The sequence below is a fragment of the Buteo buteo genome, chromosome 1 (genome assembly GCF_964188355.1).
Source record: "Buteo buteo chromosome 1, bButBut1.hap1.1, whole genome shotgun sequence".
In the NCBI taxonomy this organism is placed as follows: Eukaryota; Metazoa; Chordata; class Aves; order Accipitriformes; family Accipitridae; genus Buteo; species Buteo buteo.
The window spans coordinates 83,937,859-83,957,327 of NC_134171.1; the positions used below are offsets into that span (position 1 = coordinate 83,937,859).

At 41.9% G+C, this 19,469-nt stretch overlaps 1 protein-coding gene across 2 annotated transcripts; it reads right to left on the reverse strand.

Moving 5' to 3' along the window:
* Window positions 1–1,338: 1,338 nt before the first annotated feature.
* On the reverse strand, window positions 1,339–18,269 carry SDAD1 (SDA1 domain containing 1). 2 transcript variants are annotated; one of them, XM_075039039.1, is made up of 22 exons: window positions 18,082–18,269; window positions 17,835–17,939; window positions 17,478–17,576; window positions 17,217–17,327; window positions 16,374–16,445; window positions 16,181–16,281; window positions 14,717–14,774; window positions 13,729–13,803; window positions 12,816–12,917; window positions 12,266–12,335; window positions 11,393–11,496; window positions 10,599–10,656; window positions 9,938–9,996; window positions 9,480–9,556; window positions 8,292–8,389; window positions 7,838–7,914; window positions 7,310–7,442; window positions 5,681–5,778; window positions 5,010–5,203; window positions 4,404–4,488; window positions 3,834–3,995; window positions 1,339–1,805 (listed from the first exon to the last, which is right to left on the reverse strand). In XM_075039039.1, the coding sequence occupies exons 1-22, from the start codon at window positions 18,169–18,171 to the stop codon at window positions 1,755–1,757; spliced, it is 2,079 nt and encodes a 692-aa protein (XP_074895140.1). In that variant the 5' UTR covers window positions 18,172–18,269; the 3' UTR covers window positions 1,339–1,754. The 2 variants fall into 2 exon arrangements, with proteins under 2 accessions (XP_074895140.1, XP_074895149.1); XM_075039048.1 differs by lacking the exons at window positions 17,217–17,327; window positions 17,478–17,576; window positions 17,835–17,939; window positions 18,082–18,269 and adding an exon at window positions 16,934–17,027.
* Window positions 18,270–19,469: the final 1,200 nt, after the last annotated feature.

Below are 19,469 nucleotides of genomic sequence, written 5' to 3' on the forward strand. Positions count from 1 at the left end.
AGCGGTTACCGCCTGTGTTTCGTTTCCCCTGCGCTTCTGTTCGTCAAATCGTCTAGAACAGGCAGTCCAACACTCTCATTTTTAAAAGTAGGGGAGAGGAGACAGACACACGCTTGGTAGCAACTGGGTATACCTCACTGCTTGCTGGACCCCACCGCAAGCCTGGAAACCAGAGAGAAAAGGGACGAGAGAAGACAATACACTCGTTCTAAACTCAGAGGATAAAAAAAATAATTGCCTCCCCCTTTCAGCCTCAGACATCCTTAGTTTTTGGACACGTGCACATAAAAAGGAAACTAGGCACAGTTGTTCAGGGAAAAAAAGGAAATAGGGAAAGGGGGTTTTATAGGAGCATGTATTGTAATCCCCATCTCCTCCTTACTATGGTCACTTCAACCCGTGCTCCGCACTCCATCCCCACGCTCTGCATCCATTCACCTCTCCAGCTCTCAGATACGCATCTTCCACGAGGCCAGTTCATTGCTATCGTTCCCAAGTAGCAATCCCTGCCCTTCCCTCGAGGAAGCACTAAATTTGAATTTAACATTCAAAGTTGTAGAAAGCTTCTACTTTGTTCTCATCTCCTATGGGCCTGAAGCCTCTATACGCTTTTTTTGCTTTAGGAAGCGAGATATGACAACAAAACAAACAAACAAAAAACACCCCCACAAACAAGAAAAATAATCATAATTAAAGTGAATACAATTGTGTATTCAACATAACAAACATACCTAAGCTGAGTGAATTCCCATATAGAATATAAACATTAAGCTGGTTTCCTAAGAAGAAAGGAAAAAACACCCCACCAACAGCTTTTCCATTGTACTGTGCGTGTGGCACCTGTTTCTGCCCCACAAGAAAATCCCTTTCAAACAAAATTTGACAAAGCGTGATATGAACAGCTCCTCCATGTTTCCATTAAAACAGATGGCTGGGTAAGGAACAAAGAACCCATTAATGGGCCCAGCAGAGGTCAAGGCTGATGCAAAAGTTCAACCTTTGAAGTAAGGAAGACACAGACGCATGTTATTCTCATATATACTTCACAAACCAGACACCAGCAAGTCCCACCACAAGACACACTGATATAGAAAAGATACCTTAGTTCTCCTGCATGCGATACTACCTTTCTATTTAAATTGCAACATGAAAACCATCTCCCATATATTAATTTTATTCTTGTTTTCTTCATAAATTATAATGAAACTATTCTTCCCCATAACTGTTCAGTTGAACTTACCTGTATTACAAGGATTTGGTTTTATTATTATTAAACACGTAGAAAACAGCCACTTAGGAAATGGCTTAGTCTGTAAAAACATATCCATAAGACAGGCACAGATGTTATATACACATACTTTATAGACTGAGCCGGAATATTCTTTTTCTTTCCAATTACCTATTCTGGAATTGCTTCAAGTAAAATATTTTTACAATAAGGTTTTATGTTTTAAAACTTACAAATACAAAACCAGCTCTAAGTTATACTCAATAAAAGATAATTGCCTGCTACCCTAGAATGTTTAAGAAAAATAAAAAAATCAAAATCCTACAAGGATTAAGGCCTCTTCTGTCTGTCCTATAGATACAATATCCAACAGCTTGGAAGTGTTCAGTGTGTAATTCTGAACAGAATAGAGATAAATCCATAAGGCATTTCAGTCCCTGTTTTCCTTCAGGATAGTGGTGGGTGGAAATAAGCATTTCTAGGGCTATTTTTTCAAGGGTGATCATTTCTCTCCATTACTGTTTCGTTATTTCAGCAGCCGTCTTCTCTTTTTCAGAAGTGCATCTCGAAGAGCCAGCTAAGTATGAAACAAGAGTGCAGTATTCAGGTAAGAAGAATATTAATTAAAGAGACAACAACATTATCACATTAACAACCCCCTTCAATTTGTTCAGTCTAGCTTTGAGGTACATAGGATTAAATGGCATTGTTTGAAAGAGTATTACAAAGCTTCCTTTCAAGGGGGGAAGAAGGGATGCTGCAATTTTTACAAGTGCCAAATCACTCTAAAGAGATTTTGTTGTTTATTTCAGACATGTTTTAGTTGGTAAGGGGATCTTAGCTCTGGACTATAGACGAGTCCATTTTATTCCACCACCAAAGAGGACAGCAGAACAGAGTATCCTCCAACTACGGTACTCCAACCCACTTTTACCAGTTATTTCCAAATGATGGTCAACGGAACTGATGCTGTGGCATAACTTTAGTGAAAAACATATGAAAAAAATTCTTCTTTCACTTTTTAGCTGGTACATTTAAAGTTGAAACATTAATCGGGAATAAAGACTGAAACGATTCAAGACAGCTTTTTCTAAAAAGTGAGCCAAATATAAGAATCATTGTAAACAGCAGTTTCCTAGAAGTGCCTGGATTGTTTGTTTGCAACCTTTTTTGTGCGTTTTGAGAGCTGGGTTGATGTGGTCAGCCTTATTTGGTGTGAGGCAGAATGATAGCAATTAAAAAGACTACAGAGAATGTTAAGTCCAAGTCTTCCTATTTAACAGAAACACTTAAGACATGTTCTCTCTATTGAATCTATAAACAGTTTCAGTCTTGCTGCTTAGCAACTCACAAACGAGGGTTTGTAAAAGAAGCATGCGAGTGCACTCTAGCACAAGACAGAACCTAGCAAGAAAACACAAAAATTTATACCACACAAAACCAAGACCCCTGCATAATTGGATTACTCTAAAAGTTTTTCTTGGAACATGTTCAAAGGGATTCAACTTTATAACACCCTGTAAAGCCCTAGACTGGCCATCTGCCAGGTTAGATAAAAGGGTTTTAAGGCAGATTTTTGTTGTTAGCACAGACCTACCCTGCCAAGGTGAAATACAGCAAAGCAAGGCAATATGCCTACACCGATGCTCTGGCAACAGCTGCCACACACAGCTCAGTGATTATCCCCAGCTGAGGTTTATCACAGGAGCAGGGGGGCTCCCTGTCCACACTCCATTCTTGCCGGCTCATCTAACCGCAGTCACCTGGGGGAGCCACATGGGCTCCCTGCCCAATGCCTTCAGGAACAAAGTCATGCCCTGAATCTTCTGCCTTGCCTTTTAGATATCCCTTCAGCTACCCTTGGCACAGCTGCCTGCAGGAACACACAGTAACTGGACTGCCAAATACATGTTTGTAGCTTGTATACCCTTTCATGAGGGCTGTGGCCAAGCTTATAGCTGAGGAAGCGCAGAAGGCAAGGGCTTCACCGCTGAGAGCGGCGTATTGTGAAACTACTGTCACAGGCTAAACTGAAGCCTTTTTTTTTTTCCCTAAACAGTTTCAAATAGGTAATAAATACCATTTATGTCTGTGCTTTAAGTACATTTGTGACAAGCTATTAGGTGACATCAAGGGCAGGACAGACGAGTCCATAATATGACAGTAACAGGAGAAAGGTCAAAGAAGGAATATGGAGAGTGAAGAAACACACTAAGAGCTTGTCATGAAAAACAGCTCCTCCATGTCAGGGAAACGCTTCTTCTATCACAGGATTATAGGCAGAATCCTAACATGATCTTTAATTTATATAAAGGAAAACAAACCACATAATCATTGCCTTCCTAACCTACACATGACTCTGCAACAGGGCTTGGTCCTTGATGCATATTAAGGAGACCAACAAAAGTATTCTTCGCCACCACGATCTCTGATATACCTCCTCTGGGGTAGGATTCAAGGGAAGCCACCTAGCCCACAGTCCTTTCCAGCTACTAAATCATCAAAGTGAACAGCAACAACTTAGGGCACAGGATAGACAGCACTTCACCTGCATTATAACTCTACTGCTCAGACTGCCCCATCTATTTTCAGCATTAAATATTACCTGTTTTTCCCTGAAAGAACGCTTATTTTTTGTCCGGACACTATGGCTATATCTCATCATCATGAAGTTCTTGTGCTTTTTCTTTTCTTTGTTGGAAGAGCTGGCAAATGGGTTAATTCTTGTTTTCTTTTTCACAAATTCTTTTCTGTCTGTTTTTCCAGCCTAGAAGAGACAATGTAATATAACAATAGGGCATCATTTTCCTTTCCCTACAGTTAACATCAGCTGCTGAAGGTGACAGGTTCTGTGGCAGTAACAATAAATCCAGGTTCAGGATGACTTTCTATGTATGTTACATGCATTCTTCCATGCTGGCTCTATTTCTTAAGTCACACTGAAAACTGGGTGTGTCTATTTTCATCATCACCTGTGACCAGCAAGAGGCTGTTTATTTGTTACAGCCAAGATGCAACAGCAAAAAACTAGACAAAACATTTCTCAAAATACAGATGGTAGCTTGGCACCCATCTTACAGATGCAACCCCACCACCTCCTCCTTCTGCAGGAGACAAAAAAAACCCAAACCCAAATCTAGAAAAACAGAGCATATGAAATAGCCCCATTCCTCACCATTGCAGTTGCCAGCCTGGTCTCCTTGTCTGATTTAGGCTTCTTATGCAGATGTTCAATATCTCTGAGTGAAAGCAACTCTCCCCTACACACACAAAAATCCAACAAAAGGCCATCATACACAAAACTTCATCTGGCAAGAAAAACAATATGCCCTCTTGACCCGTTGTCTCTCACCCATCTCTTACGCCATTGTCTTCCTATAAACTTTCACACAAGCGCTTCTTGTTCTCTCTCTCAGGCTAATCCTCATGCTTGGGACAACCCTTACAGAAGTCTTTCAGTACTGTTTTTCAAGTCCTGCTTTATCCACAAAGTTTAAGGAACTCTGGAGATATAACCATGCAACTACTGCTACAAATAAACCCCACATGCCCATTGGTCTGAACAAGCAAAACAGTCTCAGTTTCCATCGTCCCCTCTTGTCTTTTCTCCCAGGTATAAACAAATCCCGTGGGCCAGGATCCATTCTAGGCTGCGTGGCTGTTTGCCACCTGTCGCCAGCAGACACTGAACAACAACAGAGCTCTGTGCCCTGCTGGCATTAAAAGCTGTATCAACAAATTATAGGGAAGAGAAAGCACGCATTAATAGTCCATATCCTACCTTCCCTCCTCCTCATCATCATCTATTTCAATATTTTTCCTCTTTGCAGCTTTGCCAGGTGCAGAATTAAGTTCTTTGGAAAGCTGGGCAAGGCGTATTTTGTGGAAGTCTTCTTGAGTTAGCAGCCTGCTTGTACTGACTGCTGCAGCTTTGGCTTTTCGTTCCTCTATGGGCATGCTTTTCACCTTCTCCGCCTTTTGAAGAAAGTACAAAAGAAGAATCATCTAGAGCTTTGCAAACCACTTCTATGCTGCAATCCATGACCCTTGCCTCGCAAATACCAACATGGGGCAATATTGTTGGGAAATGCTACAACCAGGTGTTTGGATTTTCATAGTCTTATATCTAACATCTAGTATGAGAATAAAGAAGCACACCTACTCCGTATTTCAGAGTGAATAAAAGCACTCCTGTAAACACCATTTATTTTGAAGGAATTCCTTTGAAGGAATTTAGCACTGGGCCAGAAATCCCCCATCTCTGCTCCTCACCCTAACACCACACATATTTCAGCACAAGTAATACTTCAACCTCATTGATTCTGGTCAATTTACTGCTCAGCCCTGTATAGTTAATTTATGAGCAGACGCATGAAGGTACAGAGCAAGAGAATCTGGTCCGCTATTAACAAAACTGATTTGTATTTGGGGTAGAAGACACTTGGAACTCACTACTTCTTGCTGCTCCTCATCTGAGGAGTGATGCACATCAATCCATTCTCCATCTTCATTATCTTCTTCCTCGCTCAGACTAGCGCTTTCCCATCCATCTGCTCAGGGGAAGAAATGCACAGAGCTGTTAATACAGATTCAGCTTAAGTGCTTCAGTTTTAAATAATTTAAGATTGGATTACAAGCTCTCACTGTCTTTCATTACCTATCTAACTGCATTTATGCCGGGGACATGCTTACCAAACAGGCAAGCTGTAGGGTCTCGGTATCCCAGCCTTAGAACTACATAGACATTACAAAGACATAAGATACTTCATACGTCTGATGACTATGTGTAATGATTTTTAGAAGACATCCACAGTTGAACAGACCAGCAGCTCCCATGCTTTCCCACTGGCAAGTTCAACTACCAAATTCCGTCTGGCTTACAACTGATTCAGAGCTGTGCAAAAAAACTAAGCTTGGATTTTTAGTATGCCCACATCACATGCACATTCAGTTACAGACACCAATTTTTGTAGTGATAACTGCATATGGCAGTGTGAGGTCTTGGAAAACACACGCACACCCCCCTCCAACAGACCACTGAAAACAGCTGGTGTATTTTGTCATTACAGTGAGCTGCAGCCACCTTAATACATTTATTTATTATGAGCTTTCAACAAACCTGGAACAACAGTGACCTGAGCCTTTACAGGAAATGCATTTATGTACACCTCATTCACTCCAAACCAAGGCAAGCACAGAAAATACCCAAAGCAGTTTGCAACAAGTCAGTGTCTCAGCCAGCTGTACCATAATGCTACGCTTTGCAAAGCTTAACTCTCACCTGAAGTTAAAGATCCTCAAAACAAAGTGCATTTGGGACAGTTGCTGAATACAGGTGGTAATCCTTATTACACTGTTCAGTAATGGTGTTCCCTGCTCCCTGCCATCTAAGCCAAGGAGGGAAGCAATGCAATGCAATTTATAGCCAAGTTACTCTCTACCATATATGCATTGCTGCTCTTCACCGTTGTTCGAACTGACTCATGTACTAAAGTTATCAGCTTCAGAAGCCAAAGCAGATTGTTATACTAATCGCTGCATTCACATACATAAGAAACATGACGCTATGCTGGAGGAATGAACTCCTCCACTGCTATACCTCCAATGCCCTCAGGCTTGATTTGCCAAACTCTTCTGGCTTGATTTTCAAGTCCCTCCCCATCTTTTTTTTCCTGATTAAGGCAGGAGTTCCAGGTTGTGTGGAGCATTTACACAGGAAGTGAATTACAGAAGCCAAATACTATTTCAAAGTACTATTTCAGTGTTTTATAATACACAACAAAAACTTTTCTTTAGTAATATCTGAACACATCAAGTTTCATAGCCGTACAATGTCTGTCCTTCTGCTTTTTCATCCCTCAGTGTCTATCATACAAAGCAACATACAGTAACAAACTACACTTACTCAGAGATAGTATCAGTGCTTCTTAATGGACAAATACAGACATGTGCGAGCCATGCAGCATGTGACAGCAGCAAATGAAATGTGCAAACAGCAAGCTTAATGTCCGAATAAAATCTTAGTGACAATGATGCTCAAAATAGAAGTGGTAAAATAAAAAAAGAAAAAAAAAGGCCAACCTTCCTCTTGGGTTCCTCCCTTTTCCTTTTGACTCTCAACATCCAAAACTTCTGCTCCTGGAATATAATCTTTGGCATCCAGTTCTCCATATTCATGAATCCTGGCTTCCGACGAGGCCTCAGTAGGCTTACCCTGTAAGTTAACAAAATACATGTTAAGCAGGCTGCTATTTAAATGTCCACAAATCCATGAAAAAATTTTGGGGAGAGAAGAGTGCGAGTGGGAAAGATAAATTCTGCCTGATAAAATAAGAAGAAATCTTGAATTACTAAAAAGTTGAACAAGCTCTAGAAATATAGGCAAGGTTCTGTAGCATGATCCTTCTGTCAATGAGTTTGATAAATTTGAACTAAGAAAATCTTGAAATCAAAGCGCACCACATAAAAAGGCAGCAAGGGAGCAGGCAGAGGAAGAAGGCAGGTGTGATTCCACCTCATTCTGAAGAGGCTACAAGACCAGTTCTCATCATTTTTGAGCACATGAGCCTATGTTTATGGTGAATGCAATGCACATGAAATAACACTTGCCCTGAATTTCTTCTGCAGCATCTCTGGATTCAGAGAACGGAAAAGGTGTATCAAAGTTCTTGCAGCCATCATCACATCTACCCAGAAAAATAAAAAGGAGAGTCAGGAATAAGTACAGAAAAGCATAATTCTGAGCAAAATGAAAGCCCACTCCAATAGTCAGTATTTACAGCCTGCTCATGCCTTTTTCTGAAGTTATAGCTCCCTCCGGTTTCTCCAATGCAGGATGCAGCTCTTCCTTAGGGCTAAATCGCCCTAACTACCCTTGACTGTTTTGTCTCCTATGTATATACACCCCAAATACAGAGAAATGCAACACACATATTGAAAATGATACCTCTCAGCTCACATAAAAAACAATTAAGACATCACTATTGTGAAGGCGGTAACAATGGAGGACCAGATGATAGAGGAGAATAAAGATTTAAAAGCCATATCCATGTAATACACTTACTTTTATTTTTATGATTCTTGTACTGAACGAGGTCTTGGAGCAGATCTTCAGTCATGGCTAATGGACATCTCGCAGTGATTTCTTTTATTGCATTGATTCTAAAAAATTGGAAGTGAATTATATTCTGAACACCACAGTTGAGAGGCACTCCCACTGGCCCAGTAATAGACTTAATTATCTAGAATTTGAAGAACCTTATACAACATTTAATGTAACAGAGGAGAACATCACAAGGAGCTCTCCGTGCCATGGTTCTCCAAAACCCTCCAAAATCTTTGGCCCATATTCTACTACCCAGCCATTATTTTGTCTGATCCTAGGCCTCAGGAGTCCGCAACTGAAGTCTGGGTCCAGGCAGACAGGAAAAGTAGTCAACCACCAGGCCAAGAAAAAAAAATTTTAAAAAAAATCAAGAAACAGTTCTGGAAGCAACAATGAGCAGGCTAGGGACAGGATAACAGAAGTCCGCAGGCTCACACAAGTTCCCTTTTAAACCATCTTCATGCACACACTTAGTATGCTAAATACTTGGATTAAAACCATGCCAAGAGGAAAAGGAATAGCTCACAAAATATTCACAGCGTGTCTACTACACACAATAGTCTGCCCCTGTTGAGTGCTTCAAAGACAGTTCAGCTCTCTCCTACATTTACCGATCATTCTCTACTGCACTTACATTAGAGCTTTCACACATACCTCTCCTGACTAGTCAACCAAAGTACACTGCAGTCACTAAAAGCAACATTTAAATTTCTTGTCAGTAGTGAAACTTCATCCACAAAACATTTAAGTTAAGAGTCCTGAACTATGCTGCTAGCCACTCACTGAGTATATACAAATATATTCATTCATAGCCAAGAGGTCTGCCCTCAAAGTAGAAATAACAATAACCAGGAAGGCTGAAAACTACAAGGCCAAACTAGAAAGCAAAAAAGCCCACACCATCACGAAATCCAGAAGAGTTAAGTCACAGCACTGAGCACAGAAACCCATCATTCCAGGGAATTTAAAACACTGCCAAAAATAGGGAAAGTTTATGCTGAGATACTGTCCTAACTTGTTTTTATTCAAGCAGGTTCTTGAAAGGGTAGTATGAATGACAGGACTAAGCTGCAGGTGGTTTAAAAAAAGAAAAATATTTGTCCACAGTGAAAGAGGTTTGCAGTTTTTCTAAGATTCTTTACCCACCCCACGGTCATGACCTCCCCAGAATTCTTGTCAGTGACAAAGTTGTTGGCAATGGTCATTAACACTGACTGGATAATCTGAAAATAAGAAAAAAGGTTATATAAACTTAATGCATACTTAATAAAATGGTAAAAATGATTACACGTTATTAACAGACAACAGAGCCCTTTTCACAGAAAGATAGAGCTCAGGACTTGTCACTATAGCCTGCAAATATTTTCTAGACACAAATTCTCTTGCAGAAATTAAGGCAGCAGACATAGTTGGTTTTTTTTCATACCCTTTATACAGAACAATCCCTTGCAAGTTGCAGAAGTAGCCAAAATTACCATAACCTTATAAAGACAAAGGGTTTGACCAGATTCCCTTTTCCCCCCTCCTCATGAAAGCACTTGGTTGTATTTCCATGCTGGCCTGCTGTCTGCTTTTAACATCACCAGATATAGCTGGGTACTGACCTCAGGTGGTACCAGCTGATGTGAAGCCTGTGCAGCAAACAGAAGAATCTTTGTCACTTCTGGAAGAAAAGAAGAGTGGGAAGAAGATGCCAAAGTGTATTGCTGCAGCTTACTCTAGCCAATGAACACATCCACCAACACAGCTAACTCAACAAGCTGCTCACTCTAAGTCTCAAAACCATTTCAGTCTGAGGTTATTTGGGACAACTATTTCTCCTCTCCCACCAAGCATTAGGAACTCATCTGGTCTCCACCCCAGCAGCACTGCAGGCCCTTAACAGCCAGCTAAGACAAAAAGAAATGCTCTAGAACTAAAGTGAAACACCAGTAAAACAAAGGAGCCAAAGGGAGTCATGCTTTGCTCAACTAGTCAGGATTTGCAAAGAACTAGGGGCTCAGAAGATTTGCTTATTCCACTGCTAGAGTTCCTCAAATGCTCAGCTAAGGAGCACTGAGCGCGCACAGCTTCCATAAAAGTCGAAAGGGCTTTACACTTCTGTAAGTCAGGGCCTTTTACCTCCTTCATCCACACTCTCTGGACTACTCATTTCCTACTACCTGCTAAGCTACTGCTACTTACTCATTTACAGCACCACTTCTAAGAACTGACTGTACGTGTGACACAACGGACCAGCAGTGTTACCTACTAGTAGCTACTTACCTCTCTGATGGGGCTGTAGGAATCTCTGAATGAAGGGGTAGTAATTAAAAAGAAAAAGCTGCAAGAAAGAAGTTGTAACAGATTAGCTTCTTGTCTTTTAACTTGAGATCACCTTCATATGCAGATACACCGTAAAACCATCAACGATCCTATATAGCGTGCTCTCCAAATGCCTTGGACTTTACTGCATGACGCATTCTCCTGCCTTGAGTCTGATATATGTGGAGATGAGGAAATGATTTGTACAAAGGATATAAAAGGCTCAATCCCAAACTCTGTGAAATCCAGAGTGGTTCTTGTCAGACTGCACAGAATTCAAATTAGGGCACTCTGCTGCATCATCCTACAACGTGCTGCTTCCCTTTGCCATGAGGACACAATCTTATCTCCCAAAACGGAAATAGACTCCAGTAATTTTGATCACACTGTGGCTGTACCTCAGAAAATGCTGTTGATCAGCGATTGCTGGACTCCTTTGAAAAGCCTTTCTCCTTTGAAGAACCTCCCAGGAGCACACAGGTCTTGAAAAACACATGTTCTCCTCTATCTGTTAGAGACAACTCAGCTATTCCAGACCAACAAGTTTTCTCTAGCAGAGCTCGCTTAGTACCGCACAAGTCTATGCCACTGTGCCATGCCATGACGCCCACTGGCAACTACGTGACCATACATCTGCACTTTTCAACATAGAGGCAAATTAAACCTCATCTTCCAGAGGCACAAGGCCAGAGCATGCCACCACCCAAACGAGGCTTGCTACCATCAGACCATTAGAAAATTATGAGAATATGTACCTCATGTATTCCAACTAGCCTAGATATTAGGTCCATGAGCATCATCTTCACTTCAAATCGCTCCTTACAGTTCTCCAGCTGCTTCAGCAGTTTCTCTGCAAAGTCTAGAAGACACAATAACAGATTTGTGGTAGACTTAAAGAGCATAATGCAGAACTTAGCTGGGATTAGTTTAAAAAAGGCAGTTAGATTTGTTTTTTTCTTTTAAGCCCCAGTGCCCTTGCACAGAAGAAATTCAAGGTGGCCAGAGCACTTCTCTCAATGGGTTATTTTTCTTCTTACAAGCCTAGGTCTAAAACTGTGCACAGGTTCAGCAGTGGGGAAAACGCGCAGAAGTTCCATAACATCATAAGCACAGGGTCAGTATTTAAAGCTAGATTTTAGATACATTTTGGGTTGATCTGAAAAACAAAATCCCCAGAGGTTCACTAGATCAGACTAAGACCAAGTTGCATGATATTAGACAAACATCAGACATCAGACTAGTAACAGAAATACATTTTTGAAGGGGGTAAGCAAAAGAAGCGATATACTAATAGATAAACTAATCCCCATTCACCAAATTATGGCCTGCGCACATACAAGAAAGAGGTTGAGAGCCACATCCTATCTGTAGCAACCTGAAGCAGATGATGTAATATTGCTCCTTCCTTGTCTGACCATCTACGTATGTTCCACTACAGTAAGCACAACAGGACTGATCTCAGTTTTCTGAAGTGCTATCAAACTCTAGGATAAAGCACACTGCAAGTATCACATTGTCACATTTGTATCTACTTGTCACTTTAATTCTCCTTGCAGAGTTGCATCTAAGCTTCAGTGTCTGGGATTAACACATAACTTGAAAAAAGACAAAATACAATGCATGCTTACCTTGGGGATCATGAATCAAGTGAATAGCAGAAAAGTTGAACACCTCTGGTTTGCTCTTCTTCTTCTGTTTCTGCATGGCAAAGAGAGTAAGAAAGTCTTTTTCTCTCCATTGAAAAGCTGCAAGTGCTTCAGTTTCAGGCTGCTGTTAAAAGCTGCTATTTGCCATTCTTCTCTTCAAAAAGAGGCACTTAGATTTAACAAGTAAACTATCACTCTTTTCAACTGCGTAGGGTTTTCTGCCACCTGACTTAAGAGGCAACAGGAGCTGCATTAAAAAGCTACTTATCAAGACACCACATACTTTAAAGCAGGGGACCACACAAAGGGTACCCAGAGCAGAACTAATCCACAACCTAGATTAAGTCTGTTTCAGAACAGCTCTCTTCCAAGCAAACATGGCATACGCCTGGCCAACGGACACTAGAACACTTGAAGACCTTTACCTAGAAGGGATGACAAAACGTAGCTAAGTCAACAGGGGCAACAACAAGATTTCTGCACTTGAAGGATTAAGCTAAAACGGTGGCAAGTCAGGCGCCACCCTCCTCACCTTGAGGACCTTCATTGCTTTTTCCAGTTTCTTCTTGCGCTTGGTGGTTTTCTTGTTAGTTGCATACCGCATCATCAGATCTCTGGCTGTGGGAACATCGTCCTTGAGAAAGAATGCAAGGAAAACAAGACTCAGGTGATATCAGGCTTCAAATGGGAGTCAGAGAAACAAACAGTATCAATGTTTTCAGGATCATGCACTATATTTGAAAATTCTCCCTCTTCCTAAGTTTCATCATAAAAAAATACTAGCATTTAAAATACCAATTCCATAAAAGTAGCCACACACCTACATGCAATAGAGATCACAAACACTTAACAGCATATCAACGCAGTAGTTTTTACAGCTGGTTAATTAGAGAGTATTGTTCAATCACAGACAAATATTGATATCCTGTATTAGGAGGTTCTAGACTGAAATCCTGCTAGGTTATCAGCCTTCTCCAAGTAACTGAGTTACGTTCATTTGTACACAAAGGGGAAGTGGAGCACAAAAGGGAAAACTGAAGACAAAACGGACAGCTAAAAAATTAAACCAGCTTCGAATACACCAGGTGAAAGCCTCTTCCCACAACTCTACAATACACATCTAGCAATTCACATCTTCACGAGCCAGACTGACCAGCCCCTGCTTAGGTCTTCAAAGTGAATTGCATCCTTCACAAGGAGAAAAGGAAAGCAAAGGAGCTCTTAGCATTAGCCTTTAGACAGACAGCAAAGGCATCCTGCTATCAGTTGGGGTCAGCTGTCAAAAACACTAAACTTTTTTGTGAAGCGCAGAAACATCTAGAAGAAAAAAGATGGAAAACTAAGTAACACAGAAGCAGACAGATGGCAGAGCCAGGGTCACTAGGATGACAGACCAATTAAGAGTTTGAAGAACGGAGAGGAAAAGATTTAATCACAACACCCACCTCAGATTCTGAGTCGCTGTCTTGTTTCTCATCTTCATCTCTCCCAAGAAAGAACTTCAAACTAGCAACTAATACCTGAAAAACCAAGTAAGTTTATGTAGGAGAGGACAAACTGACAAGAGTATTTACAACAGCCATACATCCACATCTTGGGTCATGCGAAGGCTCTCCCAATTCTTTAACAGGCATGGATATGAACAGAAAGCAAAACAAATCACAGACTGAAAGCCACAGGTGTTTTACAGACACAGTCAATATTTGCTGCCCATCCTCAACAGTCAGAGGCACGCAAAGAATCAAAAAGCAGCTGGGCTTCCACAATGCCTGGAACAAGTTTGTAAGGATGCAAATTCTCTTTCCATCATTCTTCAAAGCAATTTCAATTTAATTGCTCCATGCCAACATTATCAGGAACTCCAGCACAACCGACACCTGAGACAGTGCTCAGAATTCCAAACTTCTATTAGTTTATACAGGTTTGTTGGTGGGGGTTTTTTGTTAGTTTTGGTTGTTTGGTTTTTTTTATTGAATGGAACACCTTTTGGACCTTCATAATGTAAGAACTTACCTCAAACTATAATACAGGTCCTTAAAACCTCCAGCACTGCAGAAGTGACACAGATGACAGAAGGCCTAAGATTTACTCAAGCCCCAGGCAGGATAGCAGCTCTCTTCACATTTGACAAATGAGAGCCTTACGGTGCTGGTTACAAGGAGGTAATAACTGTGACAGTCTCTTCTGAGCAGCAGTGAGAAGTATATGTACCCTCCCCACACCAGCCTGCACTTGTTAAAAGACAAGCTTCCAATTCTGCTGTTCTGCACGTAAGAACCAAATGCCGCCTCCTCCCACAACACAAATGGCATTTTGAAAATACAACAAGCAGAAGACAAATCGTCAGTGAAGCCTGCTAGCAACTACAGTACCGAAATAAAAACTTGCATCCAGAAGAAAAATCCAGTTTCATCAAGGGATTTCTGTTCTCACCTTTGTCACTTTGGAAAAGCAGGCAGTTGTGATGACATTTACTGTTTTGGCATCATTCCTGGAACAAAGCAAAACATTAAGTTTGGCAATTTCAAGTCATCCTCAGAAAATTAAGTGTCTTGAAATGTGACTCCTAACAATCGGGACGATTCATTAGAGTCAAATCTCTCAACACTTCAAGCAGATTTGCAAACAAAGAAGTTAAGCTTCTGTCATTTTCTTTTATTCTTCTAACATAGCAGTAGCTTCATCTAAATAAACAGACACACTTGCATTCCATCTAGTTCATGCTGTGACTGAAGGGACAGAAAAAAGAATCTCCAGTAAAATAACTGAAGACAGATTACCACTTTTTCCACTGATAAAAAGAAAATAAACCCCGTGCCAGGATTAAAAAAATAAAAATAAAAAAAATCAGTGCAGAATCCTAACTTACTAGGAAATCAACTGGATAGTTGAGATAAACTATGCTCTAAAAATAAAGACTTAGAAGAAATAAAGCTGCAGGAAATAATTTTATTTTGTACCAAGTCTCACGTACTTAACAACCTACTTCGTAAAACTACAGAAGTCTTTACCTTTCAGCAACACAATTTTTCAGCGCTCCCTGTTTTCTCTCCCTCGTAATAATCTAATCTATTCTGGAGATACATAAGCAGTAAACATTCTGCTCAGCAGCGGTATCATGTTTTGAATTTGTATCTCTCTATACAGTTCATTTCTGTGCAAGAAGCAAGTAGAGCAAAGGAGTTACAAACTGAACCGCTTAAAAGTCTTTAAGATGTTTTTACAGTCAAGCAGCAAGCAGGAGTGAACAGACTACCGTCTTCTCATGCAATCTAGTACTGGGTAACATCTGCTCTGGCATTTTGTAACACAACAGAAGAATTCAGCAACATGTTAGGTACAAGACAGCAACTGACAGTAGTCAGTGCGCTTCTACTCCTTTCAAGACTTACCTAGGCAACAATTTTTCAGGCCATCTACTAAAAATAGGAGCTGTATTATAGCTTCACAAAAAAAGCCAAAACTCAAAGCACCCATTAGATCAGTCTTCTAAAATTAACTTAGAGTTTAAAAAACAAGAAAAAAAACAAAACCAAAATTCCTCTTTCCACTGTACACCACAAGCTGTATGCCAATATTAGCAACTTTTATGTGCAAAAGCTCAAAAAAGCCAGCTGCACACCACTTCTGTTTTGACTGCAATACATACAATTTACATACCGGTTTCAACTTAAATGTCAAAGATACAAACTAAATAACTCCTAAAATTCATTCAAGACAGTATTTCCTCCCAGCTAAATTACATGCCACAACATACAGCCCCACTGGAACAGAAAGAAGATAAATATATTTAAGTCACAGCCCCACAGCATTACATTTTGCACCACATGCAATGAGTGATGTCAGGACGGCTGCCCCATGATAAAGGGGGAATCAGTACGAGCCTGGCAAACCTACCAAATATTCCTTCTGTAAAGTTCAATCATCACGTCCAGAGATATCTTGGCAGCAGTGGGATTGCTGTCTCTCAACATAGTGTACATGAAGTTCTGCAGTGTCTAAGAACAAAGTTTGGAAACACTTTTTATTAGAAGTCTTTTGCAATATCAAGAGGGTAAATTGAAGTATATCTAAAAGCTAAAATACTTACTGTGTTTACTTTATTGTTTTTGTGTTTAGCATTGACATTCTTGATGTCGGACACGATGTGAGTATACAAAGTCTGTAAACAGAGAGATAATAGGGAGTAACCTAAGCAAGTCATGCGGAGAGCAATGCAGATATGTTACTATTACCCCAAAGTCTCTGAAGTACTAAAATGAGACCTAACTGATCACCACTGAGAACACTATTTTCTCCTTTAAGTTACAGTTGGAAAAACAACAAGAAGTTATCCTGTAAAGTCTCATGTATGCTTTATTCTTATCTATTTTTATGAAAAGCATACTTAATTTACAGAACAGTAAGGCAGGAAAATGAACAGCACGAAGTATTGCTTAAAAAAAATATAACTCCTGCTTCTTTCAGGCATGTTCTGATGGCCAGTTCAGTAATCCTGGTGGCAGAAAGCAAGTATTTTCACTTTTACAGCAGAAAACCCCAGACACGGCTTTAACTAGCAGCTGGTTTGGTTTTAGGTATTTTACTCAGAAGTTCTCACAAAGACTTCAGTAAGGCCTGCTCTGACAGCAACGCGTTTGTAGTTTTTACCTGCAGACGCATCCAAGCTGCTCAATTCCAAACACGGGACAGGCCTACAGCCTGCAACAGCATGGTAAAGCTGATTACAGCAGCAAGCTTCATTACTAACCAAACACACAGATCGATTCTTCCCTCTGGCACTGTCAATTGCTGAAAAAGCAGAGCTATTTTAAACTCTCTTATTTTTGTTACCCAAGAAAGGAGAACAGCTGCCTGCCAGCACTGCATTACTTCTGGCAACTTGGTCAAAACCCACTGGAAATCAAGACCTGTTTTCGTAAGCACGGCTTACTTTTCGTAGAAGCTTATCATGACACCGCAGCAGTTGAAAGAAGAGCTCCAGCAAACTCGTCGGATTTATCAGATTCTTGTTTCTTAACAAGATCAAAGCCTTACAGAATGTCTGAAAGAGAAAAACAGGGAATTGGAACCAAAATTTCATCATACTCTCCAGTCTCCATCTTTGTTAGAAAACTGAAAAGCAAACCGTAAGCTCTGATCTCACACGTAGAGGACACCGTCTGCCCCAAACGCGCTTCGGTGCGGGCCTTACCATGCGCAGGTCGGCATCCAGGACGGTATGGTGGTAGGAGAGCAGCTCCTTCAGCTGCTGGGGAAAGCTGGCCATGTGTTCTGGGTAGCAGTGCGCGACCTGGGTAGAGACAGACCCAGCTGAACTCGCTAGCGGAAACCCGGGGTCACCTCACGACCCTGGGAAAGAATCCCTTTTTAAAAAGCGGTACCAAATGCCCAACACAAACACCTCGCACGCCTGGAAACGGACAAAACCGCTGCACGAACCTTGGCCAATGCGCCAAACTCGCCACGGCCATCGCGCTCCGGGCAAAGCCTCTGCGGCCGCCGAAGCAAGCCAGCCGCGAAATTATTTTTCAGAAGGACAGCGGCCTACCTGCGCCAGGAACATCACCAGTTCGGCCAGCTCCTTACTGGGCTTGTCCGGCTGGAAGGTGAAAATCTCCACATGGGACTGGTAGTGGTGGTACTGCTGGAGAAACTGAGCACAACAACACACGGGGGGTGAGCGGGACGGGGGGTGAGCGGGGCGGGGGGGGGGCTGCCGAGCAACACCTGCCCCCCCCCGCCCCGGACCCGCACAGCCCATCACCGCTTCCCGAAGAGCCCCCCCGGCTCCGTACCTCTTCGGTGTAGGAATGGGGGTCCCGTTTGATGAGGTTCTGGAGCTGGGGCAGGTTGCTGGGCAGCTTGTTTCCCTGGCGGCCCGACATGGCGAACTCGAGACGGAGCCGGACCCGGCGAACCGCCGCCTCTCCTGCTCGGAACACGTGAGCTACCAGCTGGGCGCCGCCATCTTGGACCGACCGGCGCCGCCAAGGGACAAACTTCTGCGAAAGGCACGTCCTCTGCGCGGCGGTCCCTGGGGTCTACCGGCAGCGGCTCACCCGCCGGCTCCCCTCCCGTCATCCCAAGGGGAAAGCGGCCAGAGAAGCAGCTCCTTGCTGGCATCTCTCCCTCCTTCCCGGGCAACCCCGTCAAAGTTAAACACAACAGGAGTCAAATTTGGTGAACATAGCCGCGTCCTCTGCAGTTTTCCAATTGATTTCTCCCCCTCGTTTGCATCGAGTCATTCCAGCGCAGTGACCCTGCGCTCGTCCTAGCTGGATCACACATCCTAATTCAGTACGAAAATGTCATCTTTTAAACACTAAGTGCTGCCAGCAGTGCAGCAACACTGCTGAGGAACTGGATCTGGTCCTTAACAGTTATGTTGCTCAGGACAGGTGCCACAAATACACATTACAAACAACCTGCCAAGACCTAAGCATGCAAAGCAAAGAACACCATCAGCACTGGTTCCCCACTCCAGCACTTTAAAACAACACAGTGTTTTGACGCACACAGCCATGAGCAGCATGCATGAGTACCATGAAGCCTGGTCTATTCACTGCACCCCGTGCTATGCCCAGGGCAAAGGATATGTCTGCAGCCTGGGTAGGTTTGCCCTCATACTACGATTTCCAGCTGGAGTGCCCAGGGTTCCTGAAGCCTGAAGTAGATCTTTGGGACATGAAGATGAAGTGAACTCTTCAAGTGAGCCCAAGACTAGTAAGAAAAGAACTTACAAAAAAAAAGTCAGTTCCTGTTTATGAAGAAAGCCTTCAGCAGGGCTTTTACATGCCTAGAATTGGTGTCCAAAAGGATCTTCTCTATGCTGTTTGCTTCACTGTTGCACTAAAACGATCAAACCAAAGAAAATAAGTCCCACACTAGGTAATGGCAGGTTATATTCCGCATATCAATGATTGGATATGGAGCCTTGGGGCTCCAACTCTGTAACAAGTTTCCTGACTAGAATAACTAATGACAAAACATGAAGTCCTGTTAATGCTTTATCAGTTCTAACCCAGCTAAATCCCAGCAGCTTTCAAAGCCCAGCCTTTAAGTTGTTTTTTGTTGGGTTTTTTTTTTCTAAACCAAATACCATGTTCAACACTTGTTATGTAATATACGCAGTTGCAAAGGTAATGTCTATACTTGCATCGTCTCAATATGTTCACAGGCAGCA

Excerpts from the sequence above, each read along its gene's own strand:
- SDAD1 (XM_075039039.1), bottom strand. The coding sequence starts at position 18,171 with ATGTCGGGCCGCCAGGGAAACAAGCTGCCCAGCAACCTGCCCCAGCTC. Across the intron at positions 16,446-17,216 it reads ATGATAAGCTTCTACGAAAA|ACTTTGTATACTCACATCGT; the intron begins GTAAGCCGTGCT and ends CTCTGTTTACAG. Across the intron at positions 14,775-16,180 it reads CTTTACAGAAGGAATATTTG|GAATGATGCCAAAACAGTAA; the intron begins GTAGGTTTGCCA and ends GCTTTGTTCCAG.